At 50.2% G+C, this 23,081-nt stretch overlaps 1 protein-coding gene across 3 annotated transcripts in view; it reads left to right on the top strand.

Annotated features, from left to right (window-relative positions):
• Positions 1 to 23,081, top strand: part of PRKCB (protein kinase C beta) — a 266,693-nt gene that overhangs the window by 115,818 nt on the left and 127,794 nt on the right. For all 3 annotated transcript variants that reach the window (XR_014794935.1, XM_084882730.1, XM_084882729.1), the window contains exon 3: positions 18,712 to 18,794. Coding sequence is in view for 2 of the 3 variants with exons in the window: in XM_084882730.1 (XP_084738856.1) it covers positions 18,712 to 18,794 (83 nt within the window). In the remaining variant the exon portion in view is untranslated. The remainder of the gene's footprint in view (positions 1 to 18,711; positions 18,795 to 23,081) is intronic.

Genomic DNA, 23,081 nt, shown 5'->3' with positions numbered 1-23,081 from the left:
GGAGCTGGGGCCTGTGCCCCCAAACCTTCCTCTGTATCCCACTGCCCCGCCACCCCTCCCCTTTCAGAACCTGCCAGAATGCAGAGCCGGGCCGCCCGCTCCCCACCGCAGCCAGACTTGGCTTAGCCCGCAGGCCCCGCCTCCAGCAGCAGCGCCTACTGCCCCTCGGGGCACAGGGCTCTGTGCTGAGGCCCGTGGTCCAGGCAGGCCAGCGAGGTGCACGGGGCTCGCCCTCGGCCACATGAGTGTGAGTGGCGCCGTCTGTGCTGGATACCAGTGACAGCAGAACTAAGAAGGCCCGGGGATCTTTAGCTGGAATGCTGGAGGCGGGCACCTTCTGGATGGCCCCTCAGGGCACCTCCTCAGAGTGGCTTCCCCCGGAGAGAGCGGAGGGGCATTAACGAACTCCGATGGGCCTGCTTCCCATTGCGAACCTCAGACCTCCTTGCTCAGCAGGAGTGGCTTCCAGGCTGAGGCTGAGGCCGAGGGCCTTCCTGGCCGGCTCTGCCTCCCACATCCTCCCGTGTACACTTGTTATATGTGTGGGGCCAGACGGCCTGCATTTGAATCCTGCCTGCCCCGCCTGTGGCCATGCAGACTTCGGACAGCAGCTCTCTCTCTGTCCACCACCCTGTTCTTCTGCCCAGGCCTCTGCCCACCTTCCTCTCCTGCCCAGGCCTGTGCCCACCTTCCTCTCCTTCCCAGGCCTCTGCCCACCTTCCTCTCCTGCCCAGGCCTGTGCTCACCTTCCTCTCCTGCCCAGGCCTGTGCCCACCTTCCTCTCCTTCCCAGGCCTCTGCCCACCTTCCTCTCCTGCCCAGGCCTGTGCCCACCTTCCTCTCCTGCCCAGGCCTCTGCCCACCTTCCTCTCCTGCCCAGGACCCCCCACCGGCTGTGGTGAGAGCAAAGGACCAGCATGGAGAACACAGAGCGTGCTTGGTCATCACTGTTGTCCTGGTTATTATTCTCTCCTCCAAGCTTTCACTTCCGTTGAGCAGGGCTGTGCGTGCCTGCCTTAAACCCCACACTGTAAGTTGGGGCGTCTCTAAGTTGGGGTGTCTCAGCCGTCTGCAGGGCAGGCTGAGGCCGTGAGCCGCATGGCGCATGTTTCTGCTCTCACCCTTCCTTGGGCAGCAGCCGTAACTCCAGTCCCCGTGCCCAGAGGACAGGTAGCTTCCTGTAGTCACTGCGGGGGCTGGGAGTGGCCTGCCTGGAGAAGGGCTGTGGGTGGGGGGCTGGTAGACTGCTTGGAAGCCGAGAATGAATAGCTGTGCTGCCTGAGCGTGTGAAAGCGGAGGCCGGAGGGAGAGCGGGGGAAGGATTGGGATAGAATTGGGGAAAAGACATTAGGACACTAGCTGAAGCCACTCCTCGCCCCAGGAGGCGCTGGAGAGTGGGTGGTGACTCCTGGGGAAATGGGACAGGTCTGTCAGCATCCCAGCGGGAAGCTAAGCTCACTGGGGGCGTCAGTGGAGGAAGCTGAGGGAGGTGTCACTTAGGACCTCCGGGGAGGAAGGAGCGGGATCTGGAGGGAGGCGCTGCTTCCCAAAGGCACATGGAGGCGGGAAGAGGGGAGGAGCCGCTCCAGATTAATTCTGCAGTGTGCTTCCGGCCAGACCCCGCAGTCAGGCGGGTGGGACGGGGAGACAGGGCAGCCAGCACGGGGACACACACACACACACATACACACAGACTTTTTATCTTGGAAAGAGAGGGTGTCAGGCCGCCTAGCTCAGCAGGTTATTGGCGGTGACGCTCTCACTCAGGGCAGTGAGGGGTCCATGATGCGGAGGCTCTGGGGTCTCAGCTGGTTCCTTGGACCCAAAGGAAAGCTGTTCTGTGCATTGTCTCCCCAGACAGTTTTAGGATCGAGAGATGTGCTCCCTCCCCGCAGGGGGCCGGGGTAGTGCCTTTGGGGGAGTATGAGGTGGAGGTGCAGCAGGTAAGAGCAGAGGCTCTTGGTTACTTAACTTCTCAGGCCTCGTTTTTCTCATCTGAAAAATGGGGATGCCAGCAATTCTCCCTCATGGTTGTGAGCATTAAGTGAGTTGATCTATGTGAAGAGCTTAGCACAATACCAGGCACATAGTAGGCTGTGGTTGCTGTTGCCTTCAATAGATGCCAGCACGCCCTAACCGGTTTGGCTCAGTGGATAGAGTGTTGGCCTGCGGACTGAAAGGTCCTGGGTTCGATTCCCGTCAAGGGCATGTACCTTAGTTGCTGGCACATCCCCAGTGGGGGGTGTGCAGGAGGCAGCTGATCGATGATTCTCTCTCATCCATGTTTCTAACTCTCTATCCCTCTCCCTTCATCTCTGTAAAAAATCAATAAAATATATTAAAAAAAAAATAAATGCTAGCTATTGTTGCCACCACCTCTTCCTCCTCCCTTTTCTTCGTCGTCATTATTTATTACCTCAGTGGGTTAACTCCAAGCAAAACTGACCTATTGGCGGTAGAACCCTCCCCGCCCCTCCTCCACCCCTCCCCCGGGTGGAGTCCACCCCCCGGCGCTCGGAGCTTCATTGATCACAGCATTATCTCCCCGTCCTCCCACGGGCAGGCTATTTCAGGGATGATTGACGGGTGAGTGTGTACGTGGGGAAGGGTGGGCTTGTGCTGCCTCTGGGACACGGGCTTTGTTATGCAGAATAGCTTGCTTGTCATCCCGCTGCGGGCCCTTCCTTGCAAAGTTCCAGGCTATTTTTGAAGCTTCCTGGCTCACATGAGCCTTCCCCGCGGTGCCAACGCCGGCGTGAAAGCCAGGGCCTGCGCCAAGCACAGAGCAGAGGGTTTCAGAGTGCACGAGGCTGAGGGCAGAGTGACGGGTGTGCAGACGTGACGGGAATGCTGCCTTCGGGGTGGAGGCTGCGGGTGCTTGTGTTTAGACCTCGTGGCTTCCCGGGAACCAGCAGAGGTGCCACAGGTTCAGTTGGCTCTGAGAAGGCACCCAAGGGGAGAAGCTCCTATTAGTGCCCAGCTAGACACAACTACGAGGTCAGTGAGGACGCCAGGAGCTGAGCAGTTGTTTGTCCCAGGGCAGCACCTGGGCCGGGGCTCTGCGGAAGCCCCGGGCGAAGGAGGGAAGCACCTCGGAGCCGGTCCTGGGAGCCGGTCCCGGGAGCTGGCGGCTTTGCTGCTGACACAGGCCCCTCACTGGAGCCAAAGTGCATGTTTGAGGAAACGTGGGCCTGGGAGCGAGGGCACCACACCTCGCCGTTGTACCTGTCGCCCTGCCTGTTATTCCCCGAGGGCAGAGTGTGACTTGGAGACGGGTGGCCTGGGTGCAGATCCCCCCGCTGCCTCTTTCCAGCTCTTGAATCTCTGGCAGGTGCTTTAAGGCGCGGGGTCTTGTCAGCCGCCCGTCCCTGTGGGACAGGGCCTGCTGCCGTCCTTGCGAGGCTGGCGATCTGTGACGAGACCCCGAGGCCCAAACCGGGGCCTGCGGGCGCTCTGCTTTGTCCAATTCTCCCAGTAGCTTCACAACGAACGGGAGCCAGGACGGGAGTGCCGGGCCGCCCCCGGGGAGCACTGGCGGGGAGCACTGGCGCCCAGCCTTCAGACCTTGAGGGAGCACCGTGGGGAGTGGTCAGGGCCAACCAACTCGGAGTCCCTTGGGCAGGTTTCATGGGCATCTGAAGGCCTCAGCTTCTCTCACACGGAAAAGGGGGCGAAGAGCAGACTTCCTGCCATGGCTGTGGGGAGGGTGGCATGGGAGAACCCGGCACACACTCAGCATGCGCTTGGTTACCTGCGGTTTCCGTCACCTGTACGCTGGGTCTGAAAGTGTGACTGGAAAGTGACAGGAATACACAGCGGGTAAGTTTAACGTAAGCCCGTTCTAAGCAGTGTGACGAGATCTCGCAATGCCCTCTCCATCCACGGGACCGGAGCCAGTGCGGTCCACGCTGCAGACACGCCGCCCTCCGTCACCGTGGCTGCCTCCATGGTCAGATCCACTGCCCTGGGGTCACAGTGCCGTGTTCACGAGGTCCTCCTCTCAGTAACGGCTCCAGCGTGCAGGCGTGGGATGGACATGCCATTGACTGGACTCGAACCCGGGATCCTTCAGTCCACAGGCCAACACTCTATCCACTGAGACAAACCCTCCAGGGCGTAATATAAGTCTTTTGTAGAAGCAAAGTAACCTTAGCCCTAACGCTAACCTTAACCCTAACTCTTAAGTAGCCTTAACCCTAATGCTAACCCTAACTTGTGGAAAGCAGGTGGATCAGGCATCTCCTGGGGGTTGGAACCTGTCCCCGTGGACAAGGGGGACCCCTGTAGCAAGCACCCAATCAAGTATCTGCGCTGCTGTTGAGTCAGTGAAATTAGAAGCAGAGCAATTAGAAGCGTCTGCCCAAAAGGTCGGTTTGAGTGCTGACTCTGGGAACATTGCTAGTCTTCTCCTTGTTCTTTCTCTCGCCTCCTCTGAGGACAGACGGTGTCTGTTCTCTGTCCCACGCCTTGCCTGGGACCACCCTTCTCTGCCTGGCCTCTGCCGGAGGCGGGCCCCTGCTGGCTGAGCAGCGGAGCCCGGAGGCCGGAGGAGAGGTGTTGGAGGTCCGCTCCTCCTCCGCCTCTGGCCGGGGAGCGGCAGCCCGGCAGGTGCCCTCTCCCTCGGTTCCAGCTCTCTCCGGCGGTTCGGACGTTATTTCACAAGATTAAACCGCGGCCTAGGTGTGGTACAGCTCTCTGTGGCTGTGAGCTGTCAGTGCCTTTAATTGAACATCCAGGGTGAATTCCATTTCCTGCTGAGACGCCAACAGGCATGTAAACCCATTAAAATAACGTATTGGATTGTTTTCGCTCTAAAAAATAAAGTGGCACAAGCACTTGGGAAAACATTGGCAGCTTTTTTTTAGTTAAACACAGAGTTAACGGATGACACAGACATTTTGCTTCTAGGTATTAGCAACATAAGTTACATGCCCACACAAAGACATAAATAAATGTTCATAGCAGTTTTATTTTAATAGCCAGAAACCTGGGAAAAAACCCAAGTGTTGATCAATATATGAATGGATAAACAAACTTTAGGATAACCATATATAAAAACTAACTACTGATATTGGCAACTGCAATCAATAATTAAGACATTACTCTGAGTGAAAGAAGGCAGACAAAATATACATAGTGTGGTTCCGTTAATCTAGACAGTGTTTCCCAAACTTTTGATATGTGTACCCCTTCTATAATTTTCGTAATGCTGAGTACCCCTCGTACTCATGAGAACGTAGAATTAGGCGCAGCTAAGCACGGTGCAGTGCATATCCCCACCAGACTCCGGTGCGAGGCGTACCCCCACCAAACTCTTCCCGTACCCCTGGGGTGCCACACTTTGGGAAACACTGATAGAGGAACAGAGCAGATTGGCAGCTGCCCAAGGCTGGGGGTGGGGCGAGGGAACTGATTGTAAAAAGGCAAAGAGAACTGGGGTGGTGAGAGGGCCTGTGTCCTGACTGTGATGGTAATCACACAGGTGTCATGCATCTGTCAAACTCATCGAGCTGTACATCCAAAACGCACACTTTCTTGTATTGAATGATGCCTGGGGAGCTGACAGTTAGCTTTGTTACTTTAGAATATTAGGGAGACACAGAATCACAGAAGAACAAAACCCTGAGGCTCTTGTAACCAGAGATAACTATCGCCACTGTCAACATTTTATGTATTTTCCGCCCAGTGTTTTTCTGGACTTAAATTTTCTACCCTCAGGTGACTGAGTCAAATAGAAAAGAAAGCAAGCAGCAAGTCTCAGCAGGAGGACGTGTTGCTGATTTTCCTGCGCCTCTGGGCACCGGGTGATGGCGAGGAGGCTGTGTCCTGAAGGCTCAGATGTACTGGGAGGGAAGGGAGTGTTTGGGGGGGGCCGGGGCTGCTGGAGATGGGGAGGCATGGCTGTCGGCCTCAGATCTGCACCATCAGTCATGGGAGGGCCCTGAGACTAGGGATGTGGGCGTGACCAGAGCCTGTGGTTCTGCTGCCCAGTGGACGTAACAGTTGGGGGATGAGAGCTATTATTATTATTAGTAATAACAAGAACAAAAGTGATCGCTAATATTTATTTATTTAATATTTATTTTTAAAAATATATTTTATTGATTTTTTTTTACAGAGAGGGAGGGAGGGGAAGGGAGAGTTAGAAACATCAGATGAGAGAGAATCATCGATCAGCTGCCTTCTGCATACCCCCTACTGGGGATGTTCCCTCAACCAAGGTACATGCCCTTGACTGGAATGGAACCTGGGACCCTTCAGTTCACAGGCTGAAGCTCTATCCACTGAGCCAAACTGGTTAGGGCATAGCTAATATTTATGATGAACATACTTTGTGCCAGTTATTGTGTTAGGCTTATTTTTCTATTAAAGTGTTTAATATGTTGTTGCATTTAAACTCTCAGCAACTCTATGAGTAGGAACTTTTTCTAAATTTTTAAAATATTATATAGTTGGCTTACAATCTTAATACTGGTTCAGTTATACAGTGACTTGACACTTTTATGCCATATAGTGTGATTGCCCCACTAATTCCAGTGGTCACTGTCACCATGTGAACTTATTACAATACTAGAGGCCGGTGCATGAAATTCATGCACTCGGACTCAGGGTCCCTCAGCCTTGCCTGTGCCCTCTCACAGTCTGGGTGCCCTCAGGGGGATGTCTGACTGATGGCTTAGACCTGATCCACTGCCGCTGCGCTTGCCAGCTGTGAGCCTGGAAGCACACTGATCACCAGGGGCAGCTCCTGTGTTGAGCATCTGCCCTCTGGTGGTCAGTGTACATCATAACGACTGGTCGTTCTGCCGTTTGGTCGACTTGCATATTAGCCTTTTATTATATAGGATTATTGACTATATCCTCTTCCCCTTTTCAATTCTCCCCTCACCCCCTCCCTTTGGTCACCATCCCTTGCCTCTGTTTTTAGAGTCTGCTTTTGTTTTGTATTGTTTTTAGATCCCACATATATGTGAAATCATTTGGAATTTGTCTTTCTCTGGCTATTTCACTGAGCATAATACCTTCTAGATCCATCTATGTTATCACAGATGGCAAGGTTTTAGTCTTTTTTATTACTGCATAATATTCCATAGCATTTCATATACATACCACACCTCCTTTATTTATTCATCTATAGATGGGCAGCTAGGTTGCATAGTTAGGAACTCTTTTTATTCACATTTTATTATTGAAAAAATAAAGTGGCTTGGAGAGGTGAAGACCAAGGAATGTGTCTTGTTTTCCTAGGCTAGAGGGTCAGGGAAGACTCTGAGGAAGTACCACTTAGTCTGAGATCTGAGGGATGGTAAAAGTCAGGTAAACGGGTTCAGAGAACACACAGTGGCTGTGGGTTGTGTTTTTTGTTAATCCTCACAGGAAGATTTTTCCATTGATGTTTAGAGATAGTGGAAGGGAGGGGAGAGAGAGAGAGAGAGAGAGAGAGAGAAAGAGAGAGAGAGAGAGAGAGAGAGAGAGAGAGAGAGAGAGAAAGAAACACTGATGTAGGAGAGACATGCACGCTGACCAGGGCCAGGAATCATGCATACCCTTGACCAGAATCAAACCCCGAACACTTCAGTCCATGGTCCGACGCTCTATCCACTGAAACAAACCAGCTAGGGCATTGTGGCTGCCTTCTTTCTGAGGGCAGTTGGCTGGTTCTGAGTGATAATCTGAGGTTGGCTTTGACAGGATTGGCAATTAGAAGTGAGGAGTGGTGGTGAGGGAGGAATCGGGGGCTCCTAGGGAGAGTGATGCCGAGTCATCCTGAGAAGTGAGACAGAAGAACCAGGACTTGGGTTCGTTTGATGTCCAAATGGTGGCACTGAGGTAGGAGGTGGCTGGCTGGGCGTGGGGCTCCAGGGAGAAGACCAGATGTGGGCGTCAGCAGCATGAACAGAGTGGGAAGTCTTATGGGTTGACAAGATGGCCTGAGGAGAGTCCACAGTGAGGAGATCAGCACCTGGGACAGAGTCTGAGGAATTCCAATAGGCTTGGGTGGAGGGAGCAGGAGGTGGAACCAGGAAAGGAAGGTGTGGCCCTGAGGGCAGGAACCGGGAGGCACAGGGAAGCCCACATGCAGCCGGAAGGACTTTCTAGTATTAGATTGGCGGAGTGGGCAGTGAGAAGCTTGGTGACTCTCAGGGATGTGGTGGCAAGGACGTTGGCATCAGCTTTGGAGATTAGATGTCTCTAGATTGTCTAGGGTTGTTAGGTTCTTGTAAGCAACAGAAATTGCGTCTGGTTGTCTTATAAAATCAAGGGGAGCGTACAGAGTTCTGTTCATGCAATGCCAGGCCTTAGAAAGTGCAGGGTCCAGAGTAGCTCTTAGATTGAGTGGCAGGAACTAATGGGCCACCTTCCCACGGGACACCATTGATTCAAGAAGCAAATTCGCAGGAGAAAAAGTGTGATTGGATGATTTTGGATCACATGGCCACCTCTCAGCGAGGAAGGGCTGCGCACCTTGACCGACAGTCCCACCAGGACTGCGTGCTGCGGAGGAAGGCCGGTTCCCAGAGGAGAATCAGCAGGCCAGTTCCAGAAGAAGGGGGTGGGTGGACAGGCAGAGCCACCAGCCGCCCTGCAATCTCCGGGTCTCCAGGGGCCTGTCTTTGATTTGGTGATTTTTGCAATATTCGCATAGCAGGCCCCCTGCCCATGCAGAGTAAGGACCAAGCTTTCTGTTTGCTTTTTAGAGTGAGTTGGGGGACTGAGATCAACATGAATTTGTCTCTGGGCTTCAAGCCACCCCTAGCTTCAGAAGCACAAGTTGGTGGATAGAACTCTGTCATGTCAAGAAAGGACTTGGCCTTGTGCTGTGTGGCCCCGCCTTCAGGACTGAGAGCAGGAGCCAGGAATGGCAGGCGGGGTGAAGCGCTGGGAACTCACTGGCAGGCAGATGTGCCTTGACCAGAAGCCCAGTCACAGGTGCCCGAGGCCGGGCGGCCTTCAGGCCTGTGTCCTGGCCTTCTCTTACCGAGCGGCTCCTGGATGAGCTGTCTGCGAGGCTGTGCGTCTGGAATTGAGGAGGTGGGGCGCGCTGCATCACAGCTTTCCTGTTCCAGCGCTGATCGGACTGAGCGCTCCTAATACGAAAGCCCCATTTAAAAAAGGAAAGTGGTTTATTTACAGGAATACAGGAGACACGGGAGGAAAGGGGGCCCTCACTGCCCACTCTCCAACTTCTCACCTTTGGCGTGCGAGTCAGAAGTCTTTGGTCTCAGAGACAGACCCTCCATTCAGTGGGTTTATTTATTTAAAGAGGGGTCTGTGCGCTCGCAGGAAAGTCGCGGGGTCTCCCAGGCCCGGCGGGGCAGGTGCTCTGGTGCGGTCATCGGACACCTCTTCGCTCTGCTTTTCTCTGCTGGCTTCGTTCTCAGAAAAGCCTTCCCTCCGTGAAGACGGAGCCGGCAGACCCGCTTCCCTGCAGCTTAGCAACACTCCCGGGAAGGGCGCCTCTCTCCTGAAGATCCCGGCACAAGCCCTGACGCCGATCCTCACGGTGGGAGTGCAGCCGGGCTTTATGTCAGGGGAGCCGGGCGAGCGTGGCCTTGGAGGGTGGAGCCAGGCGAGGGTGGCCTCTTCTTTGGGGCGGTGAGCTGGATGGGGAGCTGCGCTGTGGAAGCTGAGGCTCCGAGGACACGTCTGCTTCCGACGCGGAAGCTGCCACTGACTCCTGGACGCCTCAGACCGACGGTGCTGTCTGAGCGCCAGCGTCCCTGTCTGCCCAGCACCGGGCCTGGATGGAGAGCCCTGGCAGGGCAGGCAGCACGGCCGGGGAGGCAGGCAGGGTCGGGTGGACACGGTGACCGGCCGCTCTGCCGTGGCCATGGAGAGGGTTTGGGACGGCGTCTGGGGAGCATCGCCTGTGCGTGGACACGGAGTCAGCTCCGCACGGGGAGGGTCCTCCCAGAAGGCCAGGCTGGGTGTGCACGTGGCTCCAGCTCCGGGCACGCCCAGGCACTTGGCATGGCTGTCCCTTGGGAGCTCTGTGACCGCCACTTTGGAGGAGGAAACAGAATCGGAGAGGCCGGGGAAGTGGGTGGTTTAGCCTGCCCACCTGACCCGGGGGCCGGCCCGCTGGGCCTGAGGGGTAGGGGGAGGGGTGCTCAGGGCCCCCTGTGCTTCACCCAGGCACCCAGACGTCCCATCGCAGGGTGATGTGGATTTAGGGGCAAAGATGGTTTCCCAGAGATGTCAGCTTTCCACTGCGACCCCAGAGAGACAGGGTGAAAGGCGGATCAACTCTAAAAACAAAACAAAAAACAATAGGATTCTGATGGCCTGACAGTTCTTTCCGGAATACAGTGGCTGCACTGTGGTGGTGGGTGGAATGTGGGGGTGGGGTGCAGTGTGGTGTGAGTCGGGGTCCCCGTGCTTTCTTGGGGCAGAGACTCCCCAAGACTCGTGACTGTGGTTTGTGCTCCGGGGCCTTGACTGGTCCATTTGGCTCCGAGGGTGGCTGGGCCACTGCCCACACCGAGTGGCTTCGGTGACCAGGTGCCTGGCCTTGCCGTGCGGAGGGAGGCCAGCCGTCTAACTGGGGCTGGAATCAAGGCGTCGCAGGGGTGCCCTCCTTCCCCAGGCCTCTCCGGCTGCCGGAGCCGCCAGCATCCATCCTCTCCGGCAGTGCAGCTCCTCAACCTCCGCTTCCAAATCCCCCCACCCCTGCCGCCTCCCTCGGACAAGGATCCTTGTGATTCCTCTGGGCCCGCAGCACGGTCCAGGACGACCCCCATCTCAAGGTCCTTAATTGAATCACACCTGCGAAGTCCATTCTGCCATGCGAGGTGCCAGAGTCACACCTGGTCCCACGCTCCCGCGGTGAGGACCGCAACTCTGGGGAGGCGGGAGGCGCTGTGCTGCCTGCCACGCCGGCCTGGGCTTCATCTCAGCCTGGAGAAGGGACAGCAGCGGACGGAGCGTGGCCGTGGGGCTCGTTCTCTGTGGAGCTGAGTAGCAGTTTTCCCGTTAAACAGGTCGAGCATGTGTCCTCCCACCGGAACCCCAGGCGTCTGAGCTGGGGCCCCGTGTGCGGACCTGAGGAAGGGGCAGGCTGGATGGAGGTGGGCTGCGAGTTTCGCTCTGCAGAGCAAGGACTTGCCGCGGGAGCCGGGCCTCCAGGAACCCTGGGCTCCTGCCAGCACCTGCTCCGAGTAGGACCTGGCACAGGTTCCGCAGTCAGGAAGTGTTGCCTCTTATTTAAGAAAAGCTGGTCTTACCCTGAATTTACCAAACAGAAACGAGGGGGTGTTTATTTGTATCACGAAAGGTTTAGTTTGTTTCTTTAAATAGCCAGCCTTACTGCTTTTCTTTGAAGTGCTTTCGTTAATGGGAAATTGGATCTGCAGCTTCTCAGAAGCACATCGTGTAAAGGAAGTGCCTGCACCAGAAACTTACTCTCTTTCCCAAGTCTGTTCCCTGCTCCTCTGCAGCCGGTGTGGGGTGGAGTCAGGTCACCGGCCACTGATGTCTCTTGTGGGGGTGGTTTCTCTCTGCTACTGGCTGCTGGTCAGCGGCCTGTGCGGCCACCGCTGTCCATGGTGCTGTGGACGGCCATCCAGGGATTCATTTACGGTGAGGTTGGTCGGGCTTCTTCCTTTGCTGTGGCTAATGCCATTCCTTTTCTCGTTCATTCATTCACCAAACACTTATTTACCACATATCAGTTATGTGCCAAGAGTGTGGTAGACCCCGGGTAGCTAGAGACGAGCCGCTTCCCTCCCTCACAGAGAGTAAGGATGAATGAAATCATAGTTGATATTTTGAAGAAAGGTTTAGACTACAGCAACTTCTGGTAAATGGGGGTTCTGGGCGAGTAACAACTTTCATAAGTAGTTCTGTGCCAAGGAGAAATGAAAACCGTAATAGACCACTTAGAAACTTAAAACATTCCTAACCAGTAAATAATGCAAGGAATAAAAATAAGAGAGGTAGGGCAAATGTAATAAGCAGGAGAAATAAAAGTAGCAATTAATAAAGTTGGAAAAAAAACAGTAGCACTGAAAAATACATCCACGATTTGCTTCTTTAAAATGATAGGATAATAAAATAGACAACAGAGAAGACAGACCTGGGAGAAAACAGAGAGACTAACCTTATAATGGAAGACACTACAGACAGTTTCCAAGAAAAAATATAAATTCCCAAAGCTGGTTTGAGAGACAGTGATGGACAGGTAGAGCTGGCAGAGGCTCAGAATGGGCGGGACTTCCTGCTGTTGTCACCTCTATCCCACTCTGCTCAGAAAGTTCTAGGTGTAAAATATGGTAAAGGTAAAAGAAAAGGCATTCCTACTAGAGGAAAAAAATATTATGTGGAATACTATGATTCTCTACCTGGGAAACTCAAAGGAAACATGGCTCAGAAAAATGAGTTTAAAAGCTGCTTACAAAATAAACATACAGTACTGACAACTCATTGCTTTCCCATTTGTAAACAATAGCCAGTTGGAAAACAAGCTGGAAAAATATTAGCAATCACAATAGCAAAAAGGGGGTCCCTCAGATAACACAAAGGAGAAGTGTGAGGCACCTACCGAGGATATTAAAGCCTTTATTAGAGATGTAAAGTAAGATTTTAACCAGGAGACACCCGATTCCTGATAGAAAGACGATGTAAAAGTGTCAGTTATCTTCAGTGTAATTTCTAAATGTAAGACAATGTCAGTCCAAGTTCCAATAAATTTTGGGGGGTGGGGAGACTGACTGAATACAATTCCAGCAGAAATTCCATTGGTATTTTAATAAGCTTGGCCATCTGATTCCAGAGTTCATTCGGAACAGTAAATGTAGGTAATGTTGAAAATAAGGATAACGAGGGAAGACCGATGCCCGGATTAATACAATTAGAACTTACATTGCTGTATTACCGGACAGACCGGAGACAGAGCAGAAGCCCAGAGGCAGACTCCAGAGTGCAGAATTACTTAGCATCTGGTTAAGCCAGCATTTGAAATCAGCGAGGAAGGGATGAATCATTCAATAAAAGATGCTGGGACAACTGATTGCCGCTTGGAAAAATACGGCAAATTCGAGTCCCATGCCACATCAGATACCCAGGAATTCCAGAGGATTAAAGAGCTTGAAATGCAAGTGATGCCATATAAAAGTAACAAACAAACCACACCCCAGAGTGATATTATGGCAACCTGGGCGGGTGGGGCTCTTTGGAAATGCAGTTGATGGTTTTCTTTGTCCAGTTTTACCTTTTAGTGATCTGCAAGTTACACATATCTTTCTCTTCTTATTCTCAAGTGTTGACACACATATTCAACCTTCTAATATCCCATGTGGCCTTTCTTAGTACCCGTAATCTCCTGGCGAGGAAGACAAGGGCCTCACATATTCCAGAGTCCTTCCACCCAATCCCTCCTCTCTCCTAGACCTGTCTGTCCTCTCACCACTATTTCTTACATCTCCTTTCTTCACTTACACACACACACACACACACACACACACTTCTGTTGTAGGAAGTAAAAATTCTAAGTTCTTGTGCTCTCGAATTGTCTTCCTTTTGTACTTTTACTTTAATGTTTTGTAGGTTCAAAATGGATTTTCCTTAACCTCTGAAGATATTGCTTGCTCTGTCATATTCAAGAATTCACAATTGCTAATGAGAAATCTGATGATAAAACCATTTCTGTTTCCTTGTTGGCAATCTTTCTCTTTCACTCTTTCTGCTTGATATCAGTAATAATAATCCCTTCACATCATCAGAAGGAGTTTTTCCTGACATTATCTCATACTTTTTGAACTAGTTGTTGCCTTTAATTAGGATCAGAAACCCATATATTCCACTTAGTTTATATGTTTCTTAAATCTCTTTGAGTATTTAAGTTTCTCCTCTGTCCTACTTTTTTTCCTCTTGCAGTTATGTTTTTAATTTTATAGCTTTTATGTATTTATTTTTGACTTTAGACAATTTAAAAAATACATATTTTATTGATTTTTTTACAGAGAGGAAGGGAGAGTGATATAGAGTTAGAAACATCGATCAGCTGCCTCCTGCACACTCATACTGGGTATGTGCCTGCAACCAAGGTACATGCTCTTGATCAAAATCGAACCTGGGACCCTTGAGTCCGCAGCCAATGCTCTATACACTGAGCCAAACCAGTTAGGGCTGACTTTAGAGAATTAAAAAAAAAAATTATTGTTGAGAGTATTACAGTTGTCCCTTTCTACCCCCTCCCCCACTGCCCGTAGGTTCCTGACCAGCCCCAGGCCTTCATCTTCCTATTGTCTGTGTCCATAGGTATTGCCCATATACATATAAGATATTTAGTTAATCTCTTTTCATCCTCCTGCTTCCCTTCCCTCTGAGATTCGTCAGTCTGTTCTATGTTCCATGCCTCTGGTTCTATTTTATTCATCAGTTTCTATTGTTCATTAGATTTCTTGTTGGTTTATTTTGATTTTTAGATTTAATTGTTGACAGTTATGCATTTATTGCTATTTTATTGTTCATATTTTTGTTGTTCTTCTTCCTTCTTCCTCTTCTTAAAGAATACCTTTCAACATTTCATCTAATACTGATTTGGTGGTGAGGAACTTTAGCTTTTTCTTGTCCATGAAGCTCTTTATCTGACCTTCAATTCTGAATGTTAACTTTGCAGGGTGAAGTAATCTTGGTTGTAGGTTCTTGCTGTTCATCACTTTGAATATTTCTTGCCACGCCCTTCTGGCTTGCATAGTTTCTGTTGAGAAATCAGCTGACAGTCATAGGGCACTTCCTTGTAGGTAACTAACTGCTTTTCTCTTGCTGCTTTTAAGATTCTTTCTTTGTCTTTAACCCTAGACATTTTAATTATGATGTGTCTTGGTGTGGGCCTCTTTGTATTCCTCTTGTTTGGGACTCTCCATGCTTCCTAGTTGTGTAAGTCTATTTCTTTCACCAGGTAGGGGACATTTTCTGTCATTATTTCTTCACATAGGTTTTTAATATCTTGCTCTCTGTCTTCTCCTTCTGGCACCCCCATAATGTAAACATTGGAACACATGAAGTTGACCCAGAAGCTCCTTGCATTATCTTCATATTTTGGATTTTTTTTTTTTTGTCTTCTGATTGAGTGTTTTTTGCTTTCTCATACTCCAAGTCATTGATTTGATTCTTGGAATCCTCTACTCTACTGTCAAATCCCAATAAATTATTATTTATTTCAGTTAGTGTACGATTAATTTCTGACTGACTTTTTAAAAATATCTCTGACATTCTCATTAAGATCCTTGAAAGTCTTACTAAGTCCCTTGAAGCTCTCTTTGATTTCCTTGTAGCTCTCATTAAGATTCTTGAGTAACCTTATAACCATTGTTTTGAACTCTGTATCCAGTAGTTTTCTTGCTTCCATTTCTTTTATTTGTAACACTACAGGCCCAGTGCATGAATTTGTGCACTGGGGGCAGTGGGGGGTAGGGGGGTAGAGGGGGGTGTTCCTCAGCCTGGCCTGCACTCTCTCACAGACTGGGACCCCTTGGGGGATATATGCCTGCTGGCTTAGGCCATATTCCCCCGGGGGATTCGGCCTAAGCTGGCAGTCAGACATCACTCTTGCAGTCTGGGACCCTTCGGTCCTTACTGTCCGCCTGCAGCGAAGGTGGGAGAGGCTCCTGCTACCAGTGCTGTGCTCACCAGCCAGAGCTTGTTGCTCCTTAGCACTGCTTCTGGCTGAGTGGTGTTTCCCCTGTGGAAATGCACTGACCACCAGCGGGCAGCTCCTGCCTTGAGTGTCTGCCCCCTGGTGGTCAGTGATCATCATAGCAACCAGCCATTCTGTCGTTCAGTTGATTTGCATATTGGTCTTTTATAATATACTAGTGACCCGGTGCATGAAATTTGTGCACATTAAAAGGAAATTAATTAGAGGAACTATTTTAATACTGCTATTTGCCCTTTCTCTATAATAGATGTGTTAGAGATGAAAGAAAATTAGTAAAATACATATGAAAATTTTCCTCCTGTCTGAGTCTGGGTGCAGCCATCTTGTGTTACAGGATCCCTGCCTCTGCTGTAGGTGCAACCATCTTTGTTATGGTGTGACAGTCAATTTGCATAATCCCTCTTTATTAGATAGGATGATGTTTCATTGTCTCTGCATTTTGGCTGCTTCCCTGTGTTTGTTTCTGTATATTAGGTAGAGCTGTTAATGTCTTCTGGAATTGGTAGAGTGGCCTTGTGTAGTAGGTGTCACAGTCTTGTTGTAGTCGAGCCTTGATTGTTATTGGTGTCACTGGGAATTGGAGGAATTGATCTGCTGTGCAGGAGATATCCATAGGGAGCAAGACTTGCTTCAGTGGAGCTTTGGTATTTTACTGAGTCTGCCCGTGGATTGTGTTGCTGTGGATGTGTAGAGTTGTAATCTCATATGGTCTGAAGCTGTCCACTGGGTGCATTGGCTGTAAGGCCTCCCAGGAGGTGCAAAGTCATCCACTGTCTGGAGCCACTCAGCAGGAGCTACAAAGAGATCTGCAGATGTCTGCTACTTATATTGGGCTAGGAAGGGCCCAGGTGAGATCCAGCTGTGAAGCAAGACAGGCTAAGGCTACTGCTGGGTTTTAGGCCTCTTATTGATAGGTTTGGGGCACGCTGACTCTGGCTGCTGCTTGTTTGAGTTAGTTTTAGGAAAGTCTGAAGCATGAGTCAGTACAGGCCATTCATGTGGAAAAGCTGCTGCAAACAGCTTGGGTGGGGCTGCAAATTGGATGGGGTGGGGGTATCAGGGAATCACCAGAGGGAGCCAGCAGTATGGGACACACTGAGGGAAATTCAGATATGGCTGCCAGTCAGCTCTGTGACAGGGGAGGTCCCAGAATAAGAACTATGACCCCTGCAAGCACCCCTGTCTGCGAGAAAGCCACCCCTGAGTTCCTGCCCCAATGCCAGACAGCTCAGTTCCGCCAAGTATGTCCATTGATCCCCAAAAGCCACTGCCCAGTTTGGGGACTCAGAGGGAGTGGGATTATGTAAGTTTGTGCTCAGTTCCTTTGAGAGGAACTGTCTGAGATTCTAGCAGTCTCCGTGTCACTCAGCCAAAGTCCCCGCTGTTTTTTTTTTTTTTTTTTTTTTTTTTTAATGTATGTTTTATTGCTGATAGTATTACAGATATCTCTTATTTTCTGCCTTTCCCCACTTCCTTCGAGACCCTCTCCCTATGCCCCCCTCCCAACTTCACCATCTTATTACCTGTGTCTATGGGATATGCATATAACTTCATTGGCTTATCTCTTTTTGTCACCCAATCCCACACTGAGGTATATCAGTCTGTTCCATGGTCCCTGCTGGTTCTTACAACCCAAAGTTAGGGAACTTCTCTTCCCAGCTTTGGAACCCTGGGCTGAGGGTCTGTTGTTGGGCTGGGACTCCTTGCTCCTAATGGGAGGCCTTTGCCATCACAACATCCCTCCTGATTGAAATCATGCCACACGGGGAGTGGGACCAGCCTGTACCTCGCCTCCACCCTTCTTTTGTCTTGATGTGCTTTCTTTAGTCGTAGGACTTCCATTCAGCCATGTTTCAGGTGGTTCTGTATTTTAGTTGTAATTTTGATGTGGTTGTGGGAGGTGACAAGTACTGGCATTTACCTACACCACCATCTTGGCTATCTTTGGTCGGGGCCTAAATAATTTTTTATTTTTAAATTATAGTTGATATACAATATTATATTAGTTTCAGGTATACAACCAATGATTAGACATTACATAACTTATTAAGTCATCATCCAGATAAATTTCACACCCATCTGACACCATACATAGTTATTACAGCACTATTGACTATATTCCCTATGCTGTATTTTATATCCGTGTGACTATTCTGTAACTACCAGTTTGTAATTCTTAATCCCTTCCCCGTTTACACCCATTCCCCAACCCCCTCCCCTCTGGCAACCTTCAGTACACCTGAAAATAATACAAAGTAATACTGAATGTAAAATTCTTATTGAAAAATAGAATAAACTAGAAAAGGAAGATGCTCTTCTTTTAACATGGGCCCTGTCCTCCAGGAACCCACAGTCTAGAGTTTGTTTAAGGTGATTTGAATAACAAAACTACAAAGGAAGATACGAATAAAAAAAAATCTGTGTTATGTTGTATACATTCTCTGACTTCCTCTTTGCCCAAGTGACACAATCCCCAAATAGCAGAGCCATGCACTGATGCATTTAACTCAGACAAACTCAAATACAGGGTATGTGTGTATGTGTTTGGGAGTGTAAATATCACAGCTCATTCCTCCCACTCTCCCACCTGCTGAGCATTGCTCCTGGGTGAGATGGGGCGGGTCTCCTGCTCCTCTGTTTCCACATGCCCTTTATGACCTGCCTCTCTCTATGTGCCATTCTAGTGTTTATGTATACGTGTTTGTTGTGTGTTATGAGCCTGACGCATGCCAGCAGCTTCTCATGCTGTCCGATCTAAGGAACAGCGTTCTGTTCCCAAACTCGGCAATGTAACTGATGCTCAGGGAGTGTGATGTGGAGTATATGTAATCTTCTGGACCAAGTTACTTTAGGAAGTTAACTAGTTTGAAAGACCTAACATCAGTGTACCCAGTTTGACTTCAGCTAGGATAGGGGCAGAAGCCAAAGCATTGTTACTTTGCCATAAAGCCTTTAGTTGTCGTGAAGTTCAGGTTTTAACCATCTCTCTCTCCCTCTCCTCTCTCCCTCCCTCTCCTCCCCCCCGCCTCCTCCCCTTATTTTCTCTTGCAGTCTGCTGTTTTGTTGTGCACAAGCGGTGCCATGAATTTGTCACGTTCTCCTGCCCAGGCGCCGACAAGGGTCCAGCCTCTGATGTAAGTAACGGGCACCGGTCACCTCTCTTTGTCCATGGTCATCGTGAGTGAGGACCCTGTGAATAAAGAAGTGGGGATGGTCTCGTGCCAAGGCACATAGAGGTCCTTATAGCCTCTGGGACATTTTTCATTTTAATGGAAAAAACAAAACATTTTGGGCAGGGGTGTGATTGTACAGGAAACCAGCTAGTCCTCATACTGTGATGTTGCTAAATGTCTTTGCGAATTTTTATTAAGTTTATTGGGGTGACATTGGTTAACAAGATTATGTAAAAGTTTCATGAGTGTCTTCTCGTCTTGACAGCTGGAGAGTGGTGGGTGGGGCCGAGCTGTTCCCACCCCTGGGGAAAGGTGGTAGGCATGGCACCTTCCATGCAGGCCCTTGGTGGCTCTTCACTCGGGAAATGCTGATATCAGGCCCAGGAACGAGAAGGACATGACTTTGTCCTGTAACTATGTACCCCACAGTATGACTACTACGAGAGAGACCAGGGATGCTCCTAGGCAAAGCAGGCAAATAATTCTTGCTTTAATCATTATGAATTTATTTTAACGTGGATTGGAAAAATGTATCTAGTAGTGGTTTTGCCTTTGTAATAGGGATGTAAAATTTCCTACCTAAGTCAAGGTAAACCAAAGGTGTATTGATTTAGGGAACATGTTCAGTGAATGATGATATGGATACCATGAGGTTATGTATGGCAGAACTCTTGGTATGAGAGTTTTTTGTTTTTTGTTGTTATTGTTAATCCTCACATGAGGATACTTCTCCTTTGATTTTTAGGGAGAGTGGAAGAGTGAGGGAAAGTCAGAGAGAAACATCAATGTAAGAGAAACACATTGATTGGTTGCCTCCTGCATGAGCCCTGACCAGGGCCTGGGCTGGGGAGGAGCCTGCAACCCAAGTATATGCCTTTCACTGGAATCGAACCATGGTCCACAAGCTGACACTCTGTCCACTGAGCCAAACTGGCTAGGGCCGGTAAGAGTTTATGTGAATTTGGGTACCTTGTTGATTGCCTCCCGGCAGCCATTTGTGGCCCTCACTCTCTGGCACAGGCATCTTTCATGCTAGGAGCTGAGACGCCTGGCAACTTGCTTTCCCACAGCTCTGTGGCTAGTGAATGAGCATGTGACCGAATTCTGCCCAGTGGGGTGTGGAGTGGAAGTTGGGTAGGCTTCTAGACAGGGCTGTCCTTTCTGATAAGAGAAGACATCTCTTTCTCGTCCTGCTTGTGGTTGTGATAGCTCCTTTAGGGTGGTGAGGGAGGCGTGGCTGACATCCTGAGCATGGCAGAGAGGAAGGAACCCCAGTCACTGTGACATTGATAAGCTAATGAGCCAACCCTGAGTTCCTGATGCCAGACTGTGTATGTGCGATAAGACGCTCAGCACGAGGACTTGTGAAGTCTTAAACTTCCCCAGGAGGATTTCCCACCATGTACAGCCTTCCACCGCCCAGTAATGAATTGCATCCAGGGTACCCACTGGGCAGTTGTCCCCCTAGTTCTCTTATTTGTCCTGTTTTGGTTCACCCTCCAGAATTCTCTACATGGATTTTGTCCATTATTGGTCCTATTCTTACCCACTTAGACCTGACATCTGCCTTCAGAGTGGTGGCCACCTTATGGCATTGAATTTCTTTGACTCTTGGTAACCTCTCACAAATAGTCACTTACCACCACGTCCCTGCAAATCAGAGGCATTTCTGTTGCCACAGCAACACGAACACTTGAGAGCTCATGCTGCAGTTGCTCTGCCTGGAAACTGGTACTTGGAGTTAAGAACTCTAAGCATCATGGAGCCAACAGTCCTTACTGGCCTGTCTGCAGAGACGAAGGTGGGAGGGACAATTGTCAAGTTCCCTCAGATCACGCTCCCTGACCCTCTAGTGCAATTGCTCTCTCATCCCCAGGCAAACAGGCAGGGAAGTTTGGGGGGTAGCCTGGTCCCACTCTGCTGCTCTGAACGTTCCTGCAGATGGAGGCTGGGTACTCAGGAGCAGCTAAGGGGTGTTGTTTCCACAGCCTGTCTGTGCAGGTGGGCAAAGTTGTGTTACAATTGGAGTACACGAAAGCGTACACTCTTGTAATATTAATTAATGAGGGGCCCTGTGCACAAATTCATACACTTTGAAAGGAACTGTAGGCTGCAAGGCTCCAGTGGGCACAGGGGCGAGTCTTGGTCCATCCTCTGTGCCCCCTCCCAGGCACTCCTGCCACGACCCAGGTCATCTGTCTGCAGACAGCCCCATTCCTGCTGCTGCGGCTTCCATGTACTGATGGCTCCAGCCCCACTCACACCCGCTGACTTCAGGGCTGGCTCCGGGAGCCAGCAGCAGGTGTGAGCTCCGGGTGGGACCAAGGCATGTGGGAGCAAAGAATTTTCAGTAACCACTAGAGACTTGCCCCATGACAGCGACTGGCACCCTGCCTTGATCTGGCGCCCTATGAGCTTGCCATACCTGCCATACCTGCTTCACCATCCTGCCATGCCCTATGTGCACCACCTGTTGGTCAGTGCATGTCATAGTGACCGTTTGTTCAGCTGTTTGGTCTATTTGCATATTAGGGTCATACACACACACACACACACACACACATACACACACTAGAGGCCCCTTGCAGGAAGATTCCTGCAGTAGGGCTTCCTGCTGCTGTCTCCACCGCCTCGCCTGCTTCCCTTCCTTCTCCACAGCCCTGCTTGCTTGTTTCTCTGCAGCTTTGCTCCCTTCTTCAGCGATTGGCTTCTTTCTATACTGTCTTCAGTCTTCACTCTGGCCTGGATATGCAAATTAACTGACATCTTTGTTGGGTTAATTTGCATACTCGCCCTGATTGGTTGGTGGGTGTGGCTTGTGGGTGTAGCAAAGTTATGGTCAATTTGCATGTTTCTCTTTTATTAGAGAGGATATAAATAATTGTATTATTTTCCATACTAACAACTGTAAACCTACTTTTTCCAACTCCTGTATTTGTTGACTTGTTCTGTTGCCTAAGACAGACACTTAGCTCAAATTGGCTTATGTGAAAGAGGAATTCTTTGTCCCTGAAACTGAAAAGTCCAGGAGTAGGTTGGCTTCAGACACTTGGATCCGAGTGCGGATGTGAGGTCCTCAGGACTCTATTTCTTCATGTCTCGGCTCCGTCCTCCTGTCTTGGTTTCAACCTCAGGGACCTGTTTCTTTTTAGCTGCAGCGCCCCTCTTCTTATGTATCCTCATGGCTGCAGCTCCCGGGAGAAGAGTTGAAGTCTCATTGGACCGTGAGTCACATGCAGCCAGAAGGATGGCTGTGCTGATTGGCCAGATCTGTCTTGTGTCTGCTCCTGGAAAGGAGGGCCCTGTGCCTTTCCCATAATTTGAGAGTCACGGAGAGGTGGTCTCTCAGAAGAAAACTAGGGAAGAAATATTGAGAACCGGTTAGAAATCACACATTTGAGCATTCGCAGGCTCAAATATGTGTGACCTTTGTGCCTTAGGTTCCTTCGCTGAAGATGGATAAAATTAGGGCCCCTACCGGAGAGTCTTTATTAGCATCCCATGTGTAAATATCAGTAACAGCACCCAGGACAGCCTGGTACCTGGCAAGAGCTGTGTGTGGAGGAGGTGATGACAGCAGGCAGCAAGGAAACGGTCCATGGCGTAGCGGGAAGACTGAGCAGGTTCTCTGCTGCCACCTGGCAGTGCTTCCTGGCAGTGTTCGGCCCCATGGGGGGTAGGCATCCCTCTTTGTTTTTTTTTTTTTGTTTGTTTGTTTTTTAAATATATTTTATTGATTTTTTTATAGAGAGGAAAGGAGAGAGATAGAGAGCTAGAAACGTCGATGAGAGAGAAACATCGACCAGCTGCCTCTTGCACACCCCCTACCGGGGATGTGCCCTCAACCAACGTACCTGCCCTTGACCGGAATCAAACCTGGGACCTTTCAGTCCGCATACCAACGCTCTATCCACTGAGCCAAACCGGTTTCGGCGGCATCCCTCTTTGTATGCACGGCATGGCGCAGCCACCCATCACCTCGGCGTGGGGAGAGCAGGAAGCACCCTGCAGCTTCCATGCTCGGGATTTGGCAGCTTACCTGGGATGATCCCATCTCTGGGCACAGTTCCAAGAAGGTTGGTTGGCATCAAGGATGATGAATTGGTCCAGACAGCTGAATTGATTTGATTCCCAGTTCATTGACCTTTCTTTGTCCATGATCAGAGGCATGATTAAAGATCTGTCCACACCTGCGCACCAACCTGGCCAGGCTCTCTTTGGCTGCCCCTCAGGCTCACGCAGGCTTGG

This window comes from Pipistrellus hanaki, assembly GCF_964339955.1.
Source record: "Pipistrellus hanaki genome assembly, chromosome: 4".
Taxonomy (NCBI): Eukaryota; Metazoa; Chordata; class Mammalia; order Chiroptera; family Vespertilionidae; genus Pipistrellus; species Pipistrellus hanaki.
Note: the sequence above shows the minus strand (reverse complement) of the source record. Positions and strands in the feature narration are given on the sequence as shown.